This window comes from Galleria mellonella, unplaced genomic scaffold (assembly GCF_026898425.1).
Source record: "Galleria mellonella isolate WM207_F2 unplaced genomic scaffold, CSIRO_AGI_GalMel_v1 utg874, whole genome shotgun sequence".
NCBI lineage: Eukaryota > Metazoa > Arthropoda > Insecta > Lepidoptera > Pyralidae > Galleria > Galleria mellonella.
In genome coordinates this window covers 1441044-1463775 of record NW_026442167.1, presented here as the reverse complement: position 1 = coordinate 1463775, position 22732 = coordinate 1441044, and the positions used below count along the sequence as shown (strand labels likewise).

The window sequence follows — 22732 nt, the reverse complement described above, 5'->3', positions numbered from 1 at the left end:
TATTGATTATTTTTCCGTTATTTATTTTTTTTTTTAGGTCAATTCAATATTAATATATACAAGAATTCAAAATTTATTTAAGTTGATATATTTATTTCTTATTTTAAAGATGTTTAAAAAATATTGATGGTGGGCTCAAAAAGGCAGATTCATAAAAAAATACTATTAAAAATGCTTATAATTCATTTTATCTACTTGAATAGAAGTAAATTTATAATTTTATTTACATTCTATTTCGCCATTTTTAACATAGTAAATACGTTAGAAGTTATTTTTATTTTATTCCCCCTTTAATGGGTAGTGTAATTATTCCATCATTTGCCCCTTAACATTCTTAGTTTGTTACCTCTTCTAAACCGATTTGGAAAATATTTTTTTATCTGAAAAGATATACTTACAGATTGGTCCCATGGAAATATTACCAAAATTGATTCAATAGCTTAATTTTTAGATCAAGATTTTGTCACTTAATGAAAGTAGATTTTTATTTATAGGTCACAATCTTTAATTATTATCTATACTTACAATAAATCTGTAGAGAGGTCAATTCTGTACATGAAATATATTTCCAAAATAACTATCAAGGGCTGATTAGTGATCGATACTGACGCCAAAAATGCAATCAGTAAAATTTTTGTCTGTCTGTCTGTATGTTCGTTATAGAAACAAAAACTACTCGACGGATTTTAACGAAACTTGGTACAATTATTCTTCATACTCCTGGGCAGGTTATAGTATACTTTTCATCACTAGAAGTATATCAATAGAAGCAGAGCAGTGAAGGGAAATGTGTCTGTTATATCAGAACCACTGAACCGTGAGGAAGGACATAGGCTACTTATTTTACGAAAACGACGAAAACGCGGACGAAGTCGCTGGCAACAGCTAGTACATAATAAAGTACATATATTTTATTATTTTGTTGATATATTTAAATCATTTAGGCTAATTAATTTAATATTGATATTTAAGGACAGTTTTCGTTAGCTGTGTATATACGGTTCTGTCACGAACTAAACTTCGCCTAAGTATATTGTGTGAATGTACTTGACCATTCGCACTAATAGATTAATGGCCCTTTTAGTGGCAAGCCATTGTCCAATCTCGCGTTGTGATACAAAGACGACACATTGAATTGATAAATATAAGACCAGAATGCAGGTCTTTTTCTATCTAATCTATTTTTTTTAATGGGTGATAATGGAATGGTAATCCCACCCGCGCTATCGGTATACACCGGCGGGGCACCAGTGAAGGATGATAGGTGAGGATAAAGTAGGTCAGTTAGCCCATCGTGACGAATTCAACAAGAATTGTTCACGATGGTTTCCAGGGAGAACCACGTGGAAATCGACCTTATAGGGCCGTATTGCTAGCAATGGGGCTGTCAAACTCCATTGTTAACAATCCCTTTCCCCCAGGATGGAGGTATCAGTACGTCGTAGAAGCGAGTTAGGTTTTCTAATCTTCAACAGGATTTAGCTAAACTAGAGGATGATTTTGTACAAAAAAGGCTATTTGGACCTCTAGTGAGGTTAAGGGCGTTTATAATTAGCTTGGCGAAATGTAGAAATATTACAGTTATCTTTTAGTGTTTTGAAAAATAGTTCGGACTGATGCGTGCTGCTGTTTTTCATCACCGTACAACCCGCTGCAAACTAAAGTTCCATCCCAACTATTTGGATTCGTCAGCCGGCGCTATTTACAATAGTGCCGGCTTGGCCCTTTGGGCCTAAATATAGTGACGCGCAGACGGCAGCCTGCGCAGTTGAGGCTCGGGTACTCGAGACCCGTACCTATAACCCCGTAAGGGGTTGTGGATGAACCGCTGTCTGTCTGGATTAGTGGCGGTCTTCCACCATGCATGTTTTAAGATAAAGTACCTTAAAACATGCATGCACACATGCACAACCACGTTTTAGAATCAACTTCTTGCAACAGTATTTCCGAACCGATACGACATCGTAAGATCCAAGAAAAGAGCATATTCCTTTTTAAAAGGCCGACAGCACACCTGCAATGCCTCTGGTGTTGTGGCTGTTTATGAATAGCCTTATCATCGTGAGCCGCATGCTCGTTTGCCTCCTGTGTTATAAGGAAAATAAACAAAAATATGTCAATTTTCAATATAAAAGAAATTTTACAATTATCATTTTTTTTTACTTTTTTCTTAAAGTTTTCTGCTGCTAATGAATTGAAAGATTAATCCTGCAATAATATTCTTATAAAGTTATGACTAAAAATTTGAATTTTTATAGCATAGATGTATTTTAAAAACGCTTAAGCAAAAAGTAGGCGCAAAGTTTTTAACGGTAGATTTACGTGCAACGTAATCAATAATGTACGTTTTAGTTAATAAGCAGAGCGTTTTTTAAATAATCAATCGGATACATTGGAAATTGTTTCATAATCATCAATGCTGAACATAAGTCTCCCATCCCATCTTGCAAATAAATATTCATTCATTCATTAATTCATTCCCCTATGGGGGGTTATGACAGTAGTCGCCACGCTTGGCAGACGGGTTGGAAAATTGGAAACTGTTTAATTATGTTTGAAAGAAGGGCCAAATTAAAAGTACCCGTAGCCGGCGAGCGTGTATGAAAAGATCGATGCGTGTGGAGGAAACGAAAGAGGTTTGTTCGAATCGAAGCATTTGGCGTTCCATTGTTTCTGTCTACCCTAATGGGAGACAGGCGTGACAGATATGTGTATAATGTATGTATGTATTTAAAAATTGATAGAATTACATCATTCTTTACTGGTGCCTCGCCATTGTATACTAGTAGCGCAGACGGGGTTACCATACCATATTTATCGCATTGATATCACACAGTGCTACAGAAAATTATAAAAAAAAAACTCCCAATGCATTACAATGTTATTTCTGAACGTCTTTCCGATTACGGTAAATTTTACTTCGTTTGGATTAGTCATTAGTCATTAATTAAAAAAACAATGTACATTGTGTCTGAAATAACGGATAAACATACAAAAATCATTACATTAACCTGAATATTACAACCATCCAATAACTATAATAATAACAATAAATTATAATAAATAAATTCTGCAATGAACAGTGTCAATTTCATCGTAATATTATATACACATGTCAAATTAATTTTTATTTAAATTTAGATTAAATACTAAAATGTTATATACATTAGCGCGTCATAGAGTAGCATGATTTTAGGAAATGAACAGTAATAGATACATGAATAATATTTTAATCTCTTTGATTTGAAAATAATCGGAATTAATTTATTAGAATTAACACAATCAGTTAATCGCCAATTGTACACGTATTAATGAAAATGTAACCTAATTCTTTTAAGATCGTGATTACAAAATTGCACGAACAATAATTGCATTTTTCTGGGATTTAATCATAATATATGATGGGTAATTGAAAAAAATGGGTAATTTTTTATACGCAAACACAACCTATATTTACTCAGGAAATATAAAATAATATGCTTGAAGTTATAATTTATAATGTACACGATTTACAGAACATGCATTTACTTGAGTATCTTCCTTATTTATAAAAAATAAAACCCTTTACATTTTTAAATATATTTTAAATAAACATATTTTAAGTAGGTACTATATATTATTCTCATTTTCATGTATAATATAGTATATTTTATACATGTGTAAGTTCATGTGTTATTTATATATATTTATTTATTATTATATGTAATTTTAGTATATATATATATATATATATATATATATATATATATATATATATATATATATATATATATATATATATATATATTCTTCCCTATGGTTGACTGGGAGAGAATGCTTTTAGGATTAAGTCTACCATGTACACATACATGTACTAATGAAAAAATAAATAAATACTTTAACTATAACTTTGTTTTGTCACTTTCTTTCAAATTAGCAATTTAACTCAAAAGAAAGGGAGAGACTCAAAACATAGTTAAATAGCTAGAGTAGATGATACTCGTAGATACACGAGAGGTTTGATTTTTCTATGAATAAGGGGGTAAAACTTTGTATACTTCATGGGTACCTCTGTCCAATTCTTGTTTTCGCTGTGAAATAGCTTTAATAATACTTGCATGATTGCTTTTTGGTTTAGAATTTATAATACCACATCATACCTTATCAGTTGTTAAATGCCCATTGCTAAACATAGACTTCTTCTATGTGGATTTTGCCATTAGATGCCAGCCAGGCGAGTTAGCAACCGCAGTTAGATACCAATCAATGCCCATACCAATTAATTATTAAATTCCCTTAGTCGCCCCCTTACAACTCCTTAAAATTCATGGGAAAAGAAGCCTTGGCTTATCCTATGCCCGGACCACAGAATTTATATATATATATATATATATATATATATATATATAAACTAAAATTAATATTACAAACTTAAACTTAATTTTTTCTTTTTTTTTATTGTTTAGTTATGTATTTTATTTTTTTATTTCATTTCAAATGTATTTTAATTTTCGAGTACCTAAATGATAAAATTGTACAAGAACCGGACTGTAAATGGCAATAAATATGAACTTAATTAGCCACTCACTGACTACTACGATACAGGCCTGCGAGCCTAGTGTAGTAATCACTGTATAATAAATTGTGTACCCGTTTTTTAATTAAAATAAAGTTATTATTATAGTATTATAAACTATTTGAAATATTTCACAATACAACCTCGTGTGGATTAATTCTTGCGTGAATTTACTGGGTACAGAGGAATAACATCTGAGTCCTCAGCAATGGCAACGCATGGGGGGCATCATGGGCGAAACAGTATACTCTGTTATGTCTACGGTACAGCTCATGTCTATAGGCGACGGTTACCACTTTCCATCAGGTGGGCCGTCAGCTTGTTTGCCATTCTAAGTTGTATAAAAAAAAAATTAGAAATCAGTGGCTTCCTTTTGTTCTAAGCTCCAATAATTGCTAATTAATCTATGTTTATAATCACTTGGCACTGCTGATAACGTGGCTGGCCATATTCGCCTTATCAGCAAGTTATCCGACTGTCAAAGAGTGGGTGAATTTTGTGAGATTTGTGGAAACTTTGTACGGCGGGAATGATAAATCGTCAATTTAAATTAGAGCGTATTATCGTATGAGATTACTATTATAATTCTATGATTAATTTAGTCGAACGGTTCCATAGGATTACGGTGCTACACGTGTCTTTAACTGGGTGATACAGGATTAAAGTATCATATATATTAATCAATGATGTGATCATGATTTCTTATCAAATTGCATTGAAATATGTCCAGTCGATATGCGCGATCAAGTTGTAAACTTCTAAATATTCAAATGTCTGTAACAAACTGTGGAATTTTATGGAATTTTCTCTCTTTTTTGCAACACCTAATGGTAAAAGTGGTGAAGACCCATGATCTTCACAATGTACATTGCGTATACAACTTGACATTAACATCTACTGTCATTAATTTTTTTTTATACAACATAGAATGGCAAACAAGCTGACGGCCCACCCGACGTTACACAGGCGTGAGTTGAAGATATAAATTTGAGGACATTTAGTGAAAATTTCATTAAAAATATGACACATTGGTAGAGACGTCCCTCTTAAAATATCTCCAAAAGCCTAAATGCGGTTGCCAATCCAATCTAATGTTTTAAGAGAGACGCTGCTGCCCATGTCTCCACTATTATCTCCTTTAGTCGCCTTTTACGATACCCACGAGAAAGGAAGGGGTGGTCTATTCTATGCCGGGACCTACATACCGCCGAATCCATTTGGTATAATCATAAAGAAATGTTGATTTAAAAATCTTTATGTCTCTGGCATCTCGTAACACGTTTTTTTTTGCACGTCCTACTTTTCTTCAAGTTATTCTTATTGATAACTTATTATTATGTATTAAATATACGAATTGGCATATCTTAAGGACAAAACTTACTAAAAACAAACAAGATAAATGTTAGTGATCAAGTTCATTTGAATACTAGCGACCCGCATCGGCTTTGCTCGAGTAAATAAATTCATATATTAAAAAGATATCTAAATTATTTCATAAACAAATAAAACACATCCCGTCTTTATGGTATTCAATTATCTGTTACAGTGAGGAAGAACTCCGCAGCACTTGATTAGTGGCTGTAGCCCACCCATATATAAACGATATATCTCCTTTAAAAAACACACCATATTCTGAGAAGATAAAAAACATCGCTATAAATAAAAAAAAAAATCTTAAAGTTCCTATCGTTGACAGGAATTAGCAGCGAAATTTAAAAAAGGGCGAGCACAAAAGATCATGGAAAGGCCGTAGTGTCACAGGTTTTTCTGTCTCGAAAATGGCCGTCTTAAAATAATAATACTTTGTGATAACGTAGCTGTTTATACGCGAGGGGGTTTTTAAAATCGTTCAACTATATTCTGAGCTTATCCACTATAGACAAAACAATCTTTTCTCATTATATCTATTAAAGCTTTAGTTTATATGCAGATTATATTATTCTTAATGATGATGCATTAATATTATTTCAATGTTATAATCGCATTAATGTTTTTAACAAATTAATGATAGCGATTATAATTAAGGAATACAACACTAATGAGATGACAAGAAGAACTCTAGTAGATAACCTTAGATTATTAAATTACCTATCACTAAATATGTTTACCTATATATGAAGAAGTGCTTTTTACACTGAGTAAACAATTATGTTTATTGCATTAAAAGATACAGTAATAATAACATACAATAACTATGTAAGCAGGGGGGAAAGGGATTGTTAGTAATGGAGACTGAGAATCCCATTGCTAACAATATACCCAACCAGGTCGATCTCCTCGCGGTTCTCCCTGGAAACTATCATGGTTAATTCCTGATGAATTCAGCGTGATGGGCTAACTGACCTGTTTTGCATTCTCATCTATCACCCTTCACTGGTGCTCTGCCGGCGTATCCCGTTAGCGCAGGCGGGGTTACCGTACCATTTTCACCCATCAAAAAAAAACTATGTAAGCAAAGGTGAACTTATCTGTACAAGAGATCTCTACCAGTCAACCTAACACAGTGGCATAGGAAGTAGTGAGTAAGCAGTAGTGCAAAACAGGAAAATTTAACAATAGTAATAAATGTTAATGATGAAACCGAAAACAATTTGGGGCTATTCAAGTCGATGGTGTATAAGTACCTCCTAGGTAAGCGTGTTCCGTAACCACCACCATAAGACACCAGAGGGAGACTTTGTACAAAAGTCGTTTGCTTGGCCACCTCTATCCCATTCGTATTTCTACCGTGAAGCAGTTGTGTTTGCATGGCTGTGTTTCGGTTTGAATGGTGGGATATGGCGTGAATTTACAGGGTACAGAGGAATAACACCCGAGTCCTCAGGAATGGCAACGCATGGGGGGGCATCATGGGCGAAGCAGTATACTCTGTTATGTCCATGGCACTGCTCATGTTGTGTTGGAAATAATTTTTGATCTATTATCAAACTCTGTCCGTTTTTAAAAAATGGGAGCTGCAACCTCAAACTTTAAAATTAGTTTTTCTTAGAAACTACGTTAAATATTTGAATTAAACTAAAGTGACATGGCAGCTCCTAACTACCTTTATATTATTATATATATATTTTTTATAATTTTCCAAATAATTATAAGGTTCCAAAAAAATACATATATTCAATATATATATATATATATATATATATATATATATATATATATATATATATATATATATATATATATATATATATATATATATATATATATATCTAACTACTATAATACGTTGGCTGGAACATATTTAAAAAAAAGTTGAATGCAGTTGTAGGCATAATCTGGTAAACTGATACTAGTTGAAACGACACTTTCTAAAAAAAGTGCCTAGAAACATTCAAAAGGCGTTAAGTTTATTAATTGAAGTATCGTATTACAATACTCTCTAATTTTATTAGTGCACTCATCAAGTAATTATTTCGTAATATTTAAAATAAAAAAAAAAAACTGTAAATACTTATTATGGCGCCTTTTATGCTGTCTGAACGTTTTGAAATAAAGAAATAAAATTTAAAAAGTTTAATATCTCAGCCAAAGAAATGGTTTTTATGTTAAAATTAAAATAAATTTTACAAAATTAAATTTAGATACAGGTTTGACGTGTACTTTACAAATTCTTATATAAACAAATAGTTTGTCAAAATGGAAATTTCATGGACATAAAGTTTACTTTTAACAGCACGTTAATTGATGCGGTTGGTCAGAAGAAGATAATGCGAAATAAAAACAATGAGCCGGTAAAATGACTGCGTTGTAGTTGCCGCTGGCCATGCGAAAAAGTAAACGGGGCGCGGTGGTGAGAGGCGCAGGAGGAACTATATTAGCACGCGGACATCAAATAGCTAAATAGCACGTACATTTTAAAATCTTAGAGAATATTAATACAGTACTTTCACACACGCCAAAATACCAGCCTTACTCAAATATGTTGAACAATTTAAATATTACATACAAAAATATATTGCTCCCGGGCTACAGATTTATTATAATATATATATATTTGGTGCTGCACAGTGATATACGTTAAAGTTTCCGAATGTATTTTCTGTTTTTGGTAATATATTATTAGTATCATTGGAACTTAAAATACGTAATTTGTACTCAACTGTTTGTTTTTCTAGTTGCAGGTCTAAAATTTCATGTCTATTAATTGTTTATTGTATGTTTTCATTCCCGCTTTTATTATTCTATTTCTTTACTACATTCCGAGTCATATTTTTTGTAATGAAGTGTTCCCTTTATGTCAAGAAAAGTGGCTGATTGCAATAGTAATTTGTTAGCACAAGTGGAAGCGAGAATGGTAATATGAGACCTAGGCTGTACCCGAATTCTAGGTCCCAATAAAGAAGTTTGTATGTCAAAATGGTACGGACTCACCTTGACTGCAGATTTAGCGTAAGCGGTACACGCTCAGGATGCACCAGGTTTCAGGAAGCCACTTCACGTGAATGCCACAATGGCATCGATCTATTTGTATTTTATGGGTGAAAATGGAATGATAACCCCGCCTGCGCTAACGGGATACGCTGGCGGAGCACCAGTGAAGGGTGATAGATGAGAATGAAAACAGGCCAGTTAGCCTATCATGATGAATTCATCAGTAATTAACCATGATAGTTTCCAGGGGGAACCGCAAGGAGGTCGACCCGGTTGGGTATATTGCTAGCAATGGGATTCTCAGTCTCCATTACTAACAATCCCTTTCTCCCCATGCATCGATCTATTTTGGTCTACTTGTAAAACCACATATATATTAGGTAAACAATCACTCGCGATATTTTGGAGCGATCAATAGGGAATTTCCAGGGGGTTCACGAGTTCTCCGCATAGTAATTAAGTTCTTAATCAAGGTAGGCACAAAAATAGCAACCTGTTGCACAGTGTTACGCGGTAGACGTTGGACTGGGGCCGACCATTTGTCTGTTCGTCTTAAGTCAGGGGAATCGGTAGAATATTACGCGATTGGAGGGTATTACGATATTTATAGGGATGCGACTTTCTTAAACACTTTGGATTTGCTTATTCCATGTATTTACTTTTTGTATTTTCCTTTGTGCGGATAATTTTGCTTAAGAAACAGGACTATCGGTTACATTTTTTTAAGTAGATCATTGTTTTTTTTTTTTAATTTATTATTTATTCGTTTAGGAGAAGTTTTTTTTTTTTAATGATGATGTTTCGATTTATTTGTGAGCAAAGCTTCTTGATTCTATTTAAAAAAAATTGATTTTATCATTTTCATTTTTGAAGTCTGAGAAACTGTTAAATTATTGGTTAGTTCATTAAGTGTTTCTGATATTTGTACAATTTTATTAACATCATGTGAACGAGATTGAGTTCGTTGTCGTCGTAAAAAAATAATTTCTAAAAAAAATTGTGTTGAAATTCAAATAAAAATAAAATGAGTCGATTAGTCTATACAAAAATAAAATAAAAAGTTAATAAAAAGTAATTAAGTGTAAAGGAAGTAAATTTGTTTAAACGGCCTAGATTTGAACTCAGTTCACGTTCGTTCAAAGTCGAGCTTACCGACACCGCACTGATAGTGCTCAATTAAAACTTATCGAAATTAAGTACTACATTCAAATAATTACAGAAAGAAGTTGATTGTAGCAAATAATTTCAAATATATTGCTTTAAAAAAAAAGGGTTAAAATCACGTTATAAATGTTTGTACAGATCTGTAACCATTCACTAATGTTCAGATAATTTTAAATTAAAATTGGCACTAAAATGGTTAATTATTAGTGTCAATTTTGATTTTCATATTACATATTTTCATTAAGAGATAGGCGTGACAGATATGTATGTACGTATGTATGTATATTTTCATTACATTTCGATATAATTTGTTCACTTGTGTTTCAAATTTTTATCGTCATTATAGTTACGATTTTTTTTTTTATTTTTACTTGATAAATAATGCTTTTTTTTTGTTTAGATAACATTATCTCGGTCAAAATACAATCATTTCTTCCTGTATTTAGTATATTAATCAGTTAATTGTCACTTTAGATATTATAAAAATATTATTTTCATAAGCAACATTGTTTACGCGAGGCCAGCGCCATCTACATTGATGAGTCCACATCACCAGAAAATATTTATTAAAATGGATACAAAAAAATCTATATCCGTTTCCATCCCATGAAGTGCATGTATATCAAACTTCATAGTAACTGGTAATAAAAAAACACAACAAAAAGGAACTAAAACCGTCATTTCACGTATTTATAAATATTATACAAAATTGAAACAGCAATTTGCAGTTTTTTTTTATGGGTGAAAATGGAATAGTAACCCCGCCTGCGCTAATGGGATACGCTGGCGGAGCACCAGTAAAGGGTGATCGATGAGAATGGAAACAGGCCGGTTAGCCCATCATGATGAATTCATCAGGAATTAACCATGATAGTTTCCAGGGAGAAACGCGAGGAGGTCGACCTGGTTGGGTATATTGCTTACAATGGGATTATCAGTCTCCATTACTAACAATCCCTTTCCCCCCGCAATTTGCAGTTTATTAGCATTTTTGGCAGACTATGCTTTATTTTCCGCGTGCCCTTCGTAAGGGATTTTTTTAAAAGGTGATAATGGTATGGTATGGTAACCCCACCCGCGCTATTGGTATACACTGGCGTGGCACCAATGAAGGATGATAGGAGAAACTCAAAACAATACTCAACCGATTTTAATAATTCTTTTACCTATATAAAACTATATTATCATCGAGTAATACGGGCCATATTTTATTTAAAAACCCGTGCGTAGCCGGGGCGGGTTGATAGTTTCACCAGAGGGAGACTTTGTACAAAAGTCGTTTGCTTTGGTACCTCTATCTCATTCGTGTTTCAACCGGGAAGCAGTTGTGTTTGTATAGCTATGTTTCGGTTTGAAGTGTGGGATATGGCGTGAATTTACAAGAAACAGAGGAATAACACCTGAGTCCTCAGGAATGGCAACGCATGAGGGGTATCATGGGCGAAACAGTATACTCTGTTATGTCCATGGTACTGCTCATGTCTATAGGCGACGGTTACCACTTTCCATCAGGTGGGCCGTCAGCTTGTTTGCCATTCTAAGTTGTATAAAAAAAAATAGTAATTTATACAGCAGGAAAATGTCCGGTGAATATTAATAAATTTAATGGCGCCATGACATTGTATAAAGTTCTGTAGTTAACATCTTGTCGCAACTCGTACTTGACTTTGCTTTTAATCTACCTCAAAAAAGAGATCTCTCGATAAATGTGTTGTGTTCTATGCAAACTGTGAACCTTAAACCTTAACCTTGTTTTAAATCGACAGGTTTACTGTGTTTCTGATGAAGTCACGAAATGAACGTTAGTTATTCAATGTAGGACGTGTTTTTTATTTTTCTTGAATTTTGATTTTGAAAAATTGCCTTCTAGTAAGTCTTTATTATTCAACAAGAATAGCAAACGAGCTAAAAACTGAAGTAATACTAAAATACTAAAGTAAGTAATACTAAAAGCTAATACTGTAAAGTTTTAGTAAGGATCCCTAATCTTTTCTAGCAATAAATATAGCCTATGTTACTCAGGGTGAATGTAGCTTTGTAATGGTGAAAGAATTTTTGAAATCGACAAAGTAGTTTTTGAGTTTATTCTTTACAAACTTACACACAAAAATACAAATCTTTTCTCTTTATAATATTAGTGCAGATATAAATTGGGAGTACACAGCATTACTCATAGTACATTAGGCGGTTATCATAAATACCTATGTAATAAAAAAAAATATAAAAAAAAAACAAACATCATTACGAGAATAATTAATAATAATGACGGCGAACCCTCTGAACTGTCACATCATTAGATATAATTATATGGTAATGATTGCATTTCGCGTGACTAGATCTATTCTATTAAAATGCTATTGAATTATTGTTACATTTATAAATCACTTACATGCGCAAGTTAAGCAAATTGCGCACTAATTTTGTCATTGTGTGGCAATTTTTTTGTTTGACATCTCAGAATTACTTCAGAATTCCATGGACCACGCTTCGATACTCGCTCCCAATTTTTTGTTTTGCAACTTAGAATGGCAAACGAGCTGACAGCACACCTAATGGAAAGTGTTAGCCGTCACCTATAGACATGAGCTGTACTATGGACATAACAGAGTATACTGTTTCGCCCATGATTTCGCCCATGCGTTGCCATTCCTGAGAACTCAGGTGTTATTCCTCTGTACCCAGTAAATTCACGCCATATCCCACCCTTGAAACCGAAACGCAACCATGCAAACACAGCTGCTTCATGGGTGGGTGAAACACGAATGGGACATCTCAGACATCTCAGAACATCTCATCTCATGACATCTCAGAATTACATCAGAATTCCTTGGACCACACTTCGATACTTGCTCGCAATTTTTTATGCAATTTAGAATGGTAAACAAGCTGACGGCTCACCTGATGGAAAATGGTAATCGTCGCCTATAGACATGAGAGGTACCATGGACATAACAGTGTATACTGTTTCGACGATGATACCCTCCCTGCGTCGCCATTCCTGAGGACTCAGATGTTAATATATATATCATCAAATCAGCCTTTCAGTTCACTGCTGTACATAGGCTTTTTGGAAGTTTTGCCAATAGTTGCCATGCTTGGCAGGCGGATTGGCAACTGTAGTTAGGCTTTGGAGATGTTTTAAGAGGGACGCTGCTGGTAATCTCTCACTCACCCTTAGTCGCCTCTTACGTCACTCACGAAAAAGGAAGAAACAGGTCTATTCTATTCCGGGACCACATAGTAATATATACAATAAAACAAAAAAATAAATATTTACCATTTATCAATTTAGATCACTTACAAACACAAACATCAATATGTAAATAAAAAAAAAGTTTTTAAGCGTCGTCAGCATGCGACAATAGTAGTCTAGATCACCTTGTGTTAGACCAAGTGCAGGTCACACTAATTTAATAGAATAACCTAGTTTTGAAGGTCCCCATTTGCCTATACGAGGTCACCACTTAATAACACGCATCATAATAGTTTCAAATTCAGACTCATAAGTTCCAATAGAACAAGTAACCTTCCATCAGGTGGACAGACAGCTTGTTTGTCATTCTAAGTTGTGTAAAAAATAATAACAATAATAACTCTGTGAAATTTATAATATTATTAGCGCGTAATATGTACTGTACAGTAGAATCTCGATTATCTGTATCGGTTAATCGAAAATCCGGATAATCACTTCAAATCCGGATTTCAAAGTCCAAATCAAACATTATATATAGATTTTAATATGCATTTTTTTCTTATTATGTAAAGGGTTTTACATTCGTCATTTAGACAATAAGATATAAAAAGAAATTACGAGCTATAAAGATAATGGATTACATTATACCTATTTATTCAATTAATACATAATACCATTTCTAAATCGATAATTAGAGCCGTGAAGAATAAGTCCGGATAAACGTATTATCGAATAATCAATGTTCGGATAATCGAGATTCAACTGTAATTTATTAAAAAAATACTATGCGAATTGGAACAAGTTGTTATATAGCTAAATGAGTTATCTGTTTGTAATTGATTATAATATATAAATTCAACAGAATTATATTATTAACACCTTATTAAAATAATTTTTTTTTTGTTAATTTGGCAACTCTGAAGGATTGTTTACCACCATTTTTTTACATACATTGCTCCATTCGATAAATCGATTAAAAATAAAAATAAAACCTGCTTTTGTTATTGAATTGAACACAAATGCACTCATTTATATGCATGTTACATAAATAAAAATATTAAACATACATACATATCTGTAACGCCTGTCTCCCATTAGAGTAGGCAAAAACAATGGAACGCCAAGTGCTTTATGAATATATTTAATTTGCTGATTTGGTCTCTGTATTTTTTATCGTCGATCCAAGATGACAGATAAGAATAAAAACTTTTTAATTTTTTTTTGACAAACCGCCTGAATGCCTTCGAACTATTATAAGTATTATATAACTACTAATCGTTGTATGTATTGTATAAGTGCAATAAAGAATATATATATATATATATATATATATATATATATATATATATATATATATATATATATATATATATATATATATATATATATATATATATAAGTTTATAAAGTATATAAATACAATTTTAAAAGTTCGCATTGTTGAAACGTCAAGCAGACAGGTATGTAGGTACTGTTTACCTGTAGATTATTTCATCGCGTTAAGTCCCGATGGTGTATTTAGAAATATATATATAGTTATGAGCGTATGCATTATGAAATAGCAATAAAATAAAATTATTGAGCAAACGAACGAATAAAAAATGCACTTCCTTATTCGCGATTTATAATAGTGGCATAACTATTTAATTCGAACGGGCAATGTTAACATAATGCTTTGTACAGAAATACTTGATTTATATCAATCCGTCATTAACATTTAATAGGAATACCACGGTTTGTTTTTTATTAATTAATGATCTATTTAATTTGAATAGGAAATGTAAACATAATACTAAGTACACAAAGACTTCGTTTCAATCAATACATCATTAAAATTGTATGGGAATACCATGGTATTTTTTTTTATTAAATAATTGATGTCTAACTGTGTAACTGTAATATCAAATCTTACTTGTGAAATACTAAGTTTTCCTATTACTTAGATCCACTTAGTTAGAAAATTTCTCTAAATATATAATGTATTTAATCTAATTTTAATGTAATATTCACTTACGTATATTAGCTATCGTCTGATGTTTGATAGGCAAATAAATGGAGTCATGCAAAAAAAGCGTACGCAGAGCAAGACAAAACTTATCGTTCTTGCTCACATTTCCGTATTTTGGTTATAATAGTGTCTCGTTTTAACTAATACACATATATTATTTACCAATATAATATAATAAAATACAATCCATATATATATATATATATATATATATATATATATATATATATATATATATATATATATATATATATATATATATTCACAATCTATGACCACAGACAACAATTTACTCAGTCGTTCGGTATTTAAAATTTTGTTTCTACTTGTAAATTCTTTCGCGAATATTCTCAAACCATGTAAATGTGTTTACAAGCGCTTAAATTTTTAAATAGTTTTTTTTTTCTGTTGCTACATGTTCACTGTATGAGACTCACCAGTTACATTATATTTAAAAAAGTGCCTATTTTAATGGGTTTGTTAAAATTATGTATATTTTTTTCTGCACACGTAATACAAAGATGTAATGTACCGTATTGTTAATAAAAGACATACCTACATATCTTTTAAGTATACGTTAAGTGTTTTCAAGTTTTTTTTATTTTAATTTAAAATTCATAAAGCCTATTCATCCAGGTCCTAGTACGTATGGACGTAGTCATCCGTGTGACTCACATAAAAAGTAGTCTTTTTTATCCAATTTAGAATGGCCAACAAGCTGACGGCTCACCTGATGGAAAGCGGTAACTGTCGCCTATAGACATAAGTAGTACCGTGGACATAATAGAGTATACTGTTTCGCCCATGATACCCTCTATGCGTTGACATTCTTATATCTGCCATATCCCACCCTTGAAACCGAAACACAGCCATGCAAACATAAATGCTTCACGGTTGAAACGGCGGCGGCGGTAATCACTTACCATTAGGTGAGACACTAGCTCGTTTGCCCCCTGTGTTGTAAAAAAAAGAACTAAGACTATAAACAAACAGACAAACTCATTTTTACACGTACAATAGTAATAAGATATTTTCAATATATAACATCGGTACGGTCATACCAATAAAAGACCTATTTATTAGTTGTTTTTAAATGATAACGCATGATTTGTATTCGTATGTATGTGAATAATAATTTATAGCATTATAATTACATTTATTAATGACTATTAACACTATTTATTTTATTACACACTTCACTGTTTATTACCAATAATATAGATATCTCCATGCACTTCAAACTGTTCTTCCATGGCAGTGAGAATATATAATAAACTGCCGGCAAATCTTAAAGAATTAATTTGTAATAAATTCCCAATAGGACTGCATAAGTGGCTAGTAAGTAAATGTTCACTTTTACATTATGTAGATAGAGCATCGAGTCTCAAAAACCGGTTAAATTTTTGTCCGCTAATTATCAAATTAGGTGACACTTTTTTTGTTATATATTCTTTATTGCACTTGAACAAAAGATACAGCGGTTAGTTTAACAACTTGTTAGCAAGGGAGGGCTTATCTCTAAATGAGATAGAGAGAAAATAATTAATTTTATCAATGTTCTATAAACTTTTTTTATGCAACATTATAATGGTAAACAAGCTGACGGCCCACCTGATGGAAAGTGGCAACTGTCGCTTATAGACATGAGCAGTACCATGGACATAACAGAGTATACTGTTTCGCCCATAATACCCCCCATGCGTTGCCAACTTAGGCAAACTTAGGCATTTGTTGTCGTGAATTTAATTATTTAATAAATAAAATGAATTATATAACACATTTAAAATGCGCAGAATTTATAAGACGAAATAAATATATAAAGTTACGTGTATAAAGGAATCACTCATAACTATTTATCACGGAAAATTGCATGAAAAAGTTGACCCGCTTTTGTCGAATCAATTCTATGGAGACAATTTATTTATATAATCTAAGGTGTTACTATAGTGTTCAGGAATATATATATATATATATATATATATATATATATATATATATATATATATATATATATATATATATATATATATATATATATATATATATATTAATATAGTTATTTTTCTGTTTGTTACAGGAAATAGTGGATTGTAAGTGAAAATGGTGATAGGCAAGGTACCTATACAACACGCCCGCGCCAGTAAGGGCCGGATGTCCCTTATAAAAATACAAAACTTCACTGTTTACAAACGACGTAAGTAATAATCATTATCTGAATTATATCCACCTTTAACTGTCCACTGCTGAACATAAGCCTCCCTCATGGAGGGGTTTTGCCAGTAGTTGCCACTTCATTTCATTCCATTTGGAAAATCCTTGTCTGAAAGGATATATGTTCAGATTGGTCTCATAGAAATTTGGTAATTCAGTTTTCTCAAAGTCAAAATACTTCAAAACAACTGGTTTTACAATTTCATTTATAAATCCATTTGGAAAATTGTTATCTGAAAGGATATACGTTCAGATTGGTCTTATAGAAATTTGCTAATTTGTTCTTTTTTTTTAAATAATTCAAAACAACTGGTTTTGCAATTTCATTTATGAATCCATTTGGAAAATCCTTATCTGAAAAGATATACGTTCAGATTGATCACATAGAAATTTGGTAATTTGTTTTGTTTTTTTTTAATTTAAAATAAATTAAAAACAACTAGTTTTGCTGTAATTGTGTGTTTTTGATTGTTTGGTAAAAGGTGATAAAAGTATTTTATTTGTTCTCAGAATCGTTCTTCCGAATATTGTACGGGGCGTTGCTGGCAATCATCGGTATTGTTATGATAGCTATAAACCCGATCGAACTCATCACAAATCATGTAAGTGACTGAAATATATATTTTTTAATTTATTTATTTACTCTTTATTGCACCACTTAAAGAATAATACAAAAATAAATATTACATTTTTGGAGTATAAAAGAGGTCTTATCATTAAAGCAATCTCTTCTAGACAGCCTTTGTATACAGTAGTGTAGTTTATCAGAGAGAGACTTTATACGAAAGTCATTTGCTTGGGCACCTCTGTCCCATTCGTGTTTCTACCACGAAGCAGTGTTTTGCATAGCCGTGTTTCGGTTTGAAGGGTGAGATATGACAGTGAATTTACAGTGTACAGAGGAATAACACCTGAGTCCTCAGGAATGGCAACGCATGGGGTATATCATGGGTGAAACAATATACTCTGTTATGTCCATGGTACTGCTCATGTCTATAGGCGACGGTTACCACTTTCCATCAGGTAGGCCGTCAGTTTGTTTGCTATTCTAAGGTGCAAAAAAAGAAAGAAAAAAAAACGGTAGCTATTTGACACAGGAAGTGTAACTATTAAAAAACATTTTTCTATTTATTAATGTAATTGCATCACAAAAATTACAATATGGCAGTCTCCGTGGCGCTGTGATCCACCAAAATGTATTGAATTTAGTGTGATGTCACTAACTTTATCGTTTTCTTCTCTTCGAACCCTTTCATTTGATATCTATATTAAAGAGATTGAAAAGCATACACGATCCGCCATCTTGTGATGGCGGCCATTTTGAAAACATTAATATATTGAGTATTGCATATTATATTACGAGATCAAGTCACCAGAACTAAAGATGTATGCAAAATATCAAATTGACAGAATTAGATAGATATATAGATACTCTTTATTGTTTCCTCCAAAATATTACAATAGTAAACTTATTATATAATATAAACAATTAGTTCTAATTTATTTTGCGAAATTTCACTTGAACAAACTAACATATAGTAAAATTTAATAAAATTTATAACTACGTTAATGAATAGAAGATTTTTTTGTATGATTCCAAAAATATACAATACCTAATATGCAAGCTGTGTTACGTGACATAAGTAGGTAATAAACACTTACTTTAAAAAAAGCTTAAAGAGTTGTTGCTATCTGAAATATGTTATTTTATGGCAAATATTTTAAATGATAATAAAATGGGATAGATATCCGATTTGGAAATCCCATTTATGTATTGAGGAAAATTATTTATTAGATAATTTTAACTTTTTATTTTTGATCTTAATTCGACATAGACGATAGAGGTTCAAACTGTATATTATTACCACATCAGTCCAGGGCACTGCTCATGTCTGTAGGCGACGGTTACCACTTTCCATCAGGTGGGCCGTCAGCTTTTTTGCCATTCTATGTTGTATAAAAAAAAATCACATGCATGTTATGTTATTCTTAATCACTTGTTAATCTTAATAATAAAATGACTGACTGATTGACAGAAAATTAAATTAAATCATTTAAAAATATCCCATCATCATCATCATGTCAGCTGTTAACTATCCACTGCTGAACATATTTACCAGAGGGAGACTTTGTACAAAAGTCGATTGCTTGTGTACCTCTGTCTCATCGTGTTTCTACCGTGAAGCAGTTGTGTTTGCATGGCTGTGTTTCGGTTTGAAGGGTGGGATATGACGTGAATTTGCAGAGTACAGAGGAATAACATCCGAGTCCTCAGGAATGGCAACCATACTCTGTTATGTCCATGGTACTGCTCATGTCTATAGGCGACGGTTATAACTTTTCATCAGTCGTCATCTTGTTTGCTATTCTAAGTTGTATAAAAAAAAAAACATATACCTCCCTTATAAAGACATAATATATCGGCAGGCGGATTGGCAACCGCAGTTAGACTTTGATTATGTTTTAAGAGGGAAGCTGCTGACCATCCCTCGACCGTTAAGTACGACACCTACTGGAAAGGAAGGGGTGGCTCATTCCATTCCGTTGTTATGTTAATACAGTTGTGGTCTAATTGTGCACCAGTTTAAATCCATTCAACGGTTCAAATGTGATTCAATAAACGAACATCTGAATTTCCAAACGAACATCCGAATTTTCAAACCAGTTAGTTAGTTGGCAAACTAATATAAATAATAGTAGAATTAGATATGTTGTAACATTTGCACATAATATAATATTATATATATATATATATGTAATATTTCATTATGATTAAAATTTATTCTATTTTTTTTTAATTTTTCATTGTCACTGTGAAGGTCTTTGCCCTAGAACTTATAGGCGTACTTTGTTACTTGTATCAATATTTATGAATTAATTGATAACGCTAATGAAGAAAAAAATATCCATACAATACATACATGACATGTCGTCATGGGTGTATAGAATGACATTTGTCATTACACAAGTCTTTATCTGTTTTACCACAAAAAATTTAAACATACGATGGTCAGGTGTTCAATACTTATTTAAACGTCTTGTTACAAAGCTCGTCTAACAATTGTTTTTGTTTACACAGAAAGCCTATGTCGTCTTGATATTGGAAACAAAAATATAATCAATAATCAATGTCTCCGAATTATCAAAAAAAAAAAAAAAACAAAGTTTCTATAAAGCCAATTACAATTAATATATAAAATATTTTTTATTTATCGTTCAATACACGACAAAATATAATAGAAAACCATACAAGTAAAACAATAAAAGAGCATATTGCTTTTTAAAAGGTCGGCAGTACACCTGCAATGCCTTTGGTTTTGTGAGTGATCATGGGCGGCGGTAGTCACTTACCATCAGGTGAGCCGCACGCTCATTTGCTCCCTGTGCTGTAAAAAAAAAGTTTATGGCAGAGGAAAAAATATTGGGAATTGTATCGATTTTAAGAAAAATTATTTGACGTTTGGTTAAAAATCAAAATTCACGTCTGGCAACCCTGAAATGCGGATATATTTTTTATCTATTTGTCATTATTGATTAGATTAGATGATTGGACAAAATTAAAATATCCACAACCTAAGATTTCAGACGCGGATAAAGATTTGCTATCTTTATAAAAACGTGACAAAGTCTCTGCTACACGTCATTCTGTCTTTTCGATATTCAACATTACAAGAGACTGTTTCGCCCATGATACCCCCCATGCGTTGCCATTCCTGAGGACTCAGGTGTTATTGCTCTGTACCCAGTAAATTCACGCCATATCCCACCCTTCAAACCGAAACATAGCAATGCAAACACAACTGCTTCACGGTTGAAATACGAATGGGACAATTCGAATACGGTTACAACAAAAGTGAAAATCCAACTTAAAATCTAGTATATGCTTTATATTGATACGCCATAATAGAATTAATATTCAATGGAAAAAATATATATTCTTTATTGCACTAAAACATACAGTAACAACAATAAGTTAATAACAATGTTAGCAAAGGCGAACTTATCTCTAAAAGAGATTTCTTCCAGTCAACCTAACGCATAGGAAGTAGTGAGTGGGCAGTAGTAGTGCAAGACAGAAATTTAAATAAATATTTACATAAATTATAAATAATTATATATATACACACATACATACATATATATACATACATAAATATTGCATAATGGAATGGTAACCCGGCCTGCGCTAACAGTATACGCTGGCGGGACACCAGTGAGGGATGATAAGTCACAATGAAAAGGCAAGGCAGGTCAGTTAGTCCATCGTGATAAATACACCTGGAATTCAATACAAATACACCTGGAATTCGGCATGATGGTTTCCAGAGGTAAACCACATGGAGGCCGACCTGATAGGATATATTGCTATCTATGGGATGGGACTTAAAGTCTATATTACTAATAATCCCTTCTCCCATCTACAAGTATTTACCTACTCCCAAAATTGACGCAAACGAAGTTGTGGGTACAAGTTAGTAATAAATAAAAATAATGTCGTAATCATCAGTCGAATTGATGTCGTTGTACTATTTTTAGAACTTAATTTACTTGTCTTTATTTCGTCCACACGTTAGTAGAATGGTACTAAGTAGGTAACTGTTATCTTTGCAACGAGAAATTGGCCTAAGATAGGGACTAATTCGTTATTTTCGAAAATTACACAGTAATAACATAAATTGAACTTTCCATGTGGAAATGAGAGCAATTTGTATCATGTTAAAGATTTTTTTTATCAATGGATGATAATGGAATGGTAATCCCGCCTGCGCTAACGGTATACACTGACGAGGCACCAGGGATGAGGGATGATAGGTGAGAATAAAAAGGTAGGTCAGTTAGCCCACCGTGATAAAAACACCTGGAATTCAGCACGATGGTTTCCAAGGGGGACCACCTTGAGATCGACCTGGTAAGGTAAGGCGTGAATTTACTGGGTACAGAGGAATAACACCCGAGTCCTCAGGAATGGCAACGCATGGGGGGTATCATGGGCGAAACAGTATACTCTGTTATTATTGCTAGCAATTGGACTGATAGTCCGCATTACTAACAATCCCTTTCCCCCCTGTTAAAGAAATAACAATTATTTACAATTAAAGAAATTTATCAAGTAAAAACTTTAAGCTCCTTTTAACAAATTTTATCATGCAATTAAGAATATATAAATTATTACGGAGCGGTGGACTGTGATGAGGTGATGAAATGATGTAGACACGGAATTTAGTAGCGA

At 32.6% G+C, this 22732-nt stretch overlaps 1 protein-coding gene across 5 annotated transcripts in view; it reads left to right on the top strand.

Moving 5' to 3' along the window:
• LOC113518847 (scavenger receptor class B member 1-like) overlaps nt 1-22732 on the top strand; it is a 60530-nt gene that overhangs the window by 14231 nt on the left and 23567 nt on the right. For 3 of the 5 annotated variants that reach the window (XM_026903859.3, XM_052902173.1, XM_026903858.3), the window contains exons 2-3: nt 17369-17485; nt 18013-18104. In XM_026903859.3, the coding sequence (XP_026759660.2) occupies nt 17392-17485; nt 18013-18104 (186 nt within the window). In that variant the 5' untranslated portion in view covers nt 17369-17391. Of the gene's footprint in view, nt 1-16525; nt 16634-17368; nt 17486-18012; nt 18105-22732 lie in introns of those variants that run through there. The other 2 variants (XM_031909984.2, XM_031909962.2) reach the window with 2 other exon arrangements.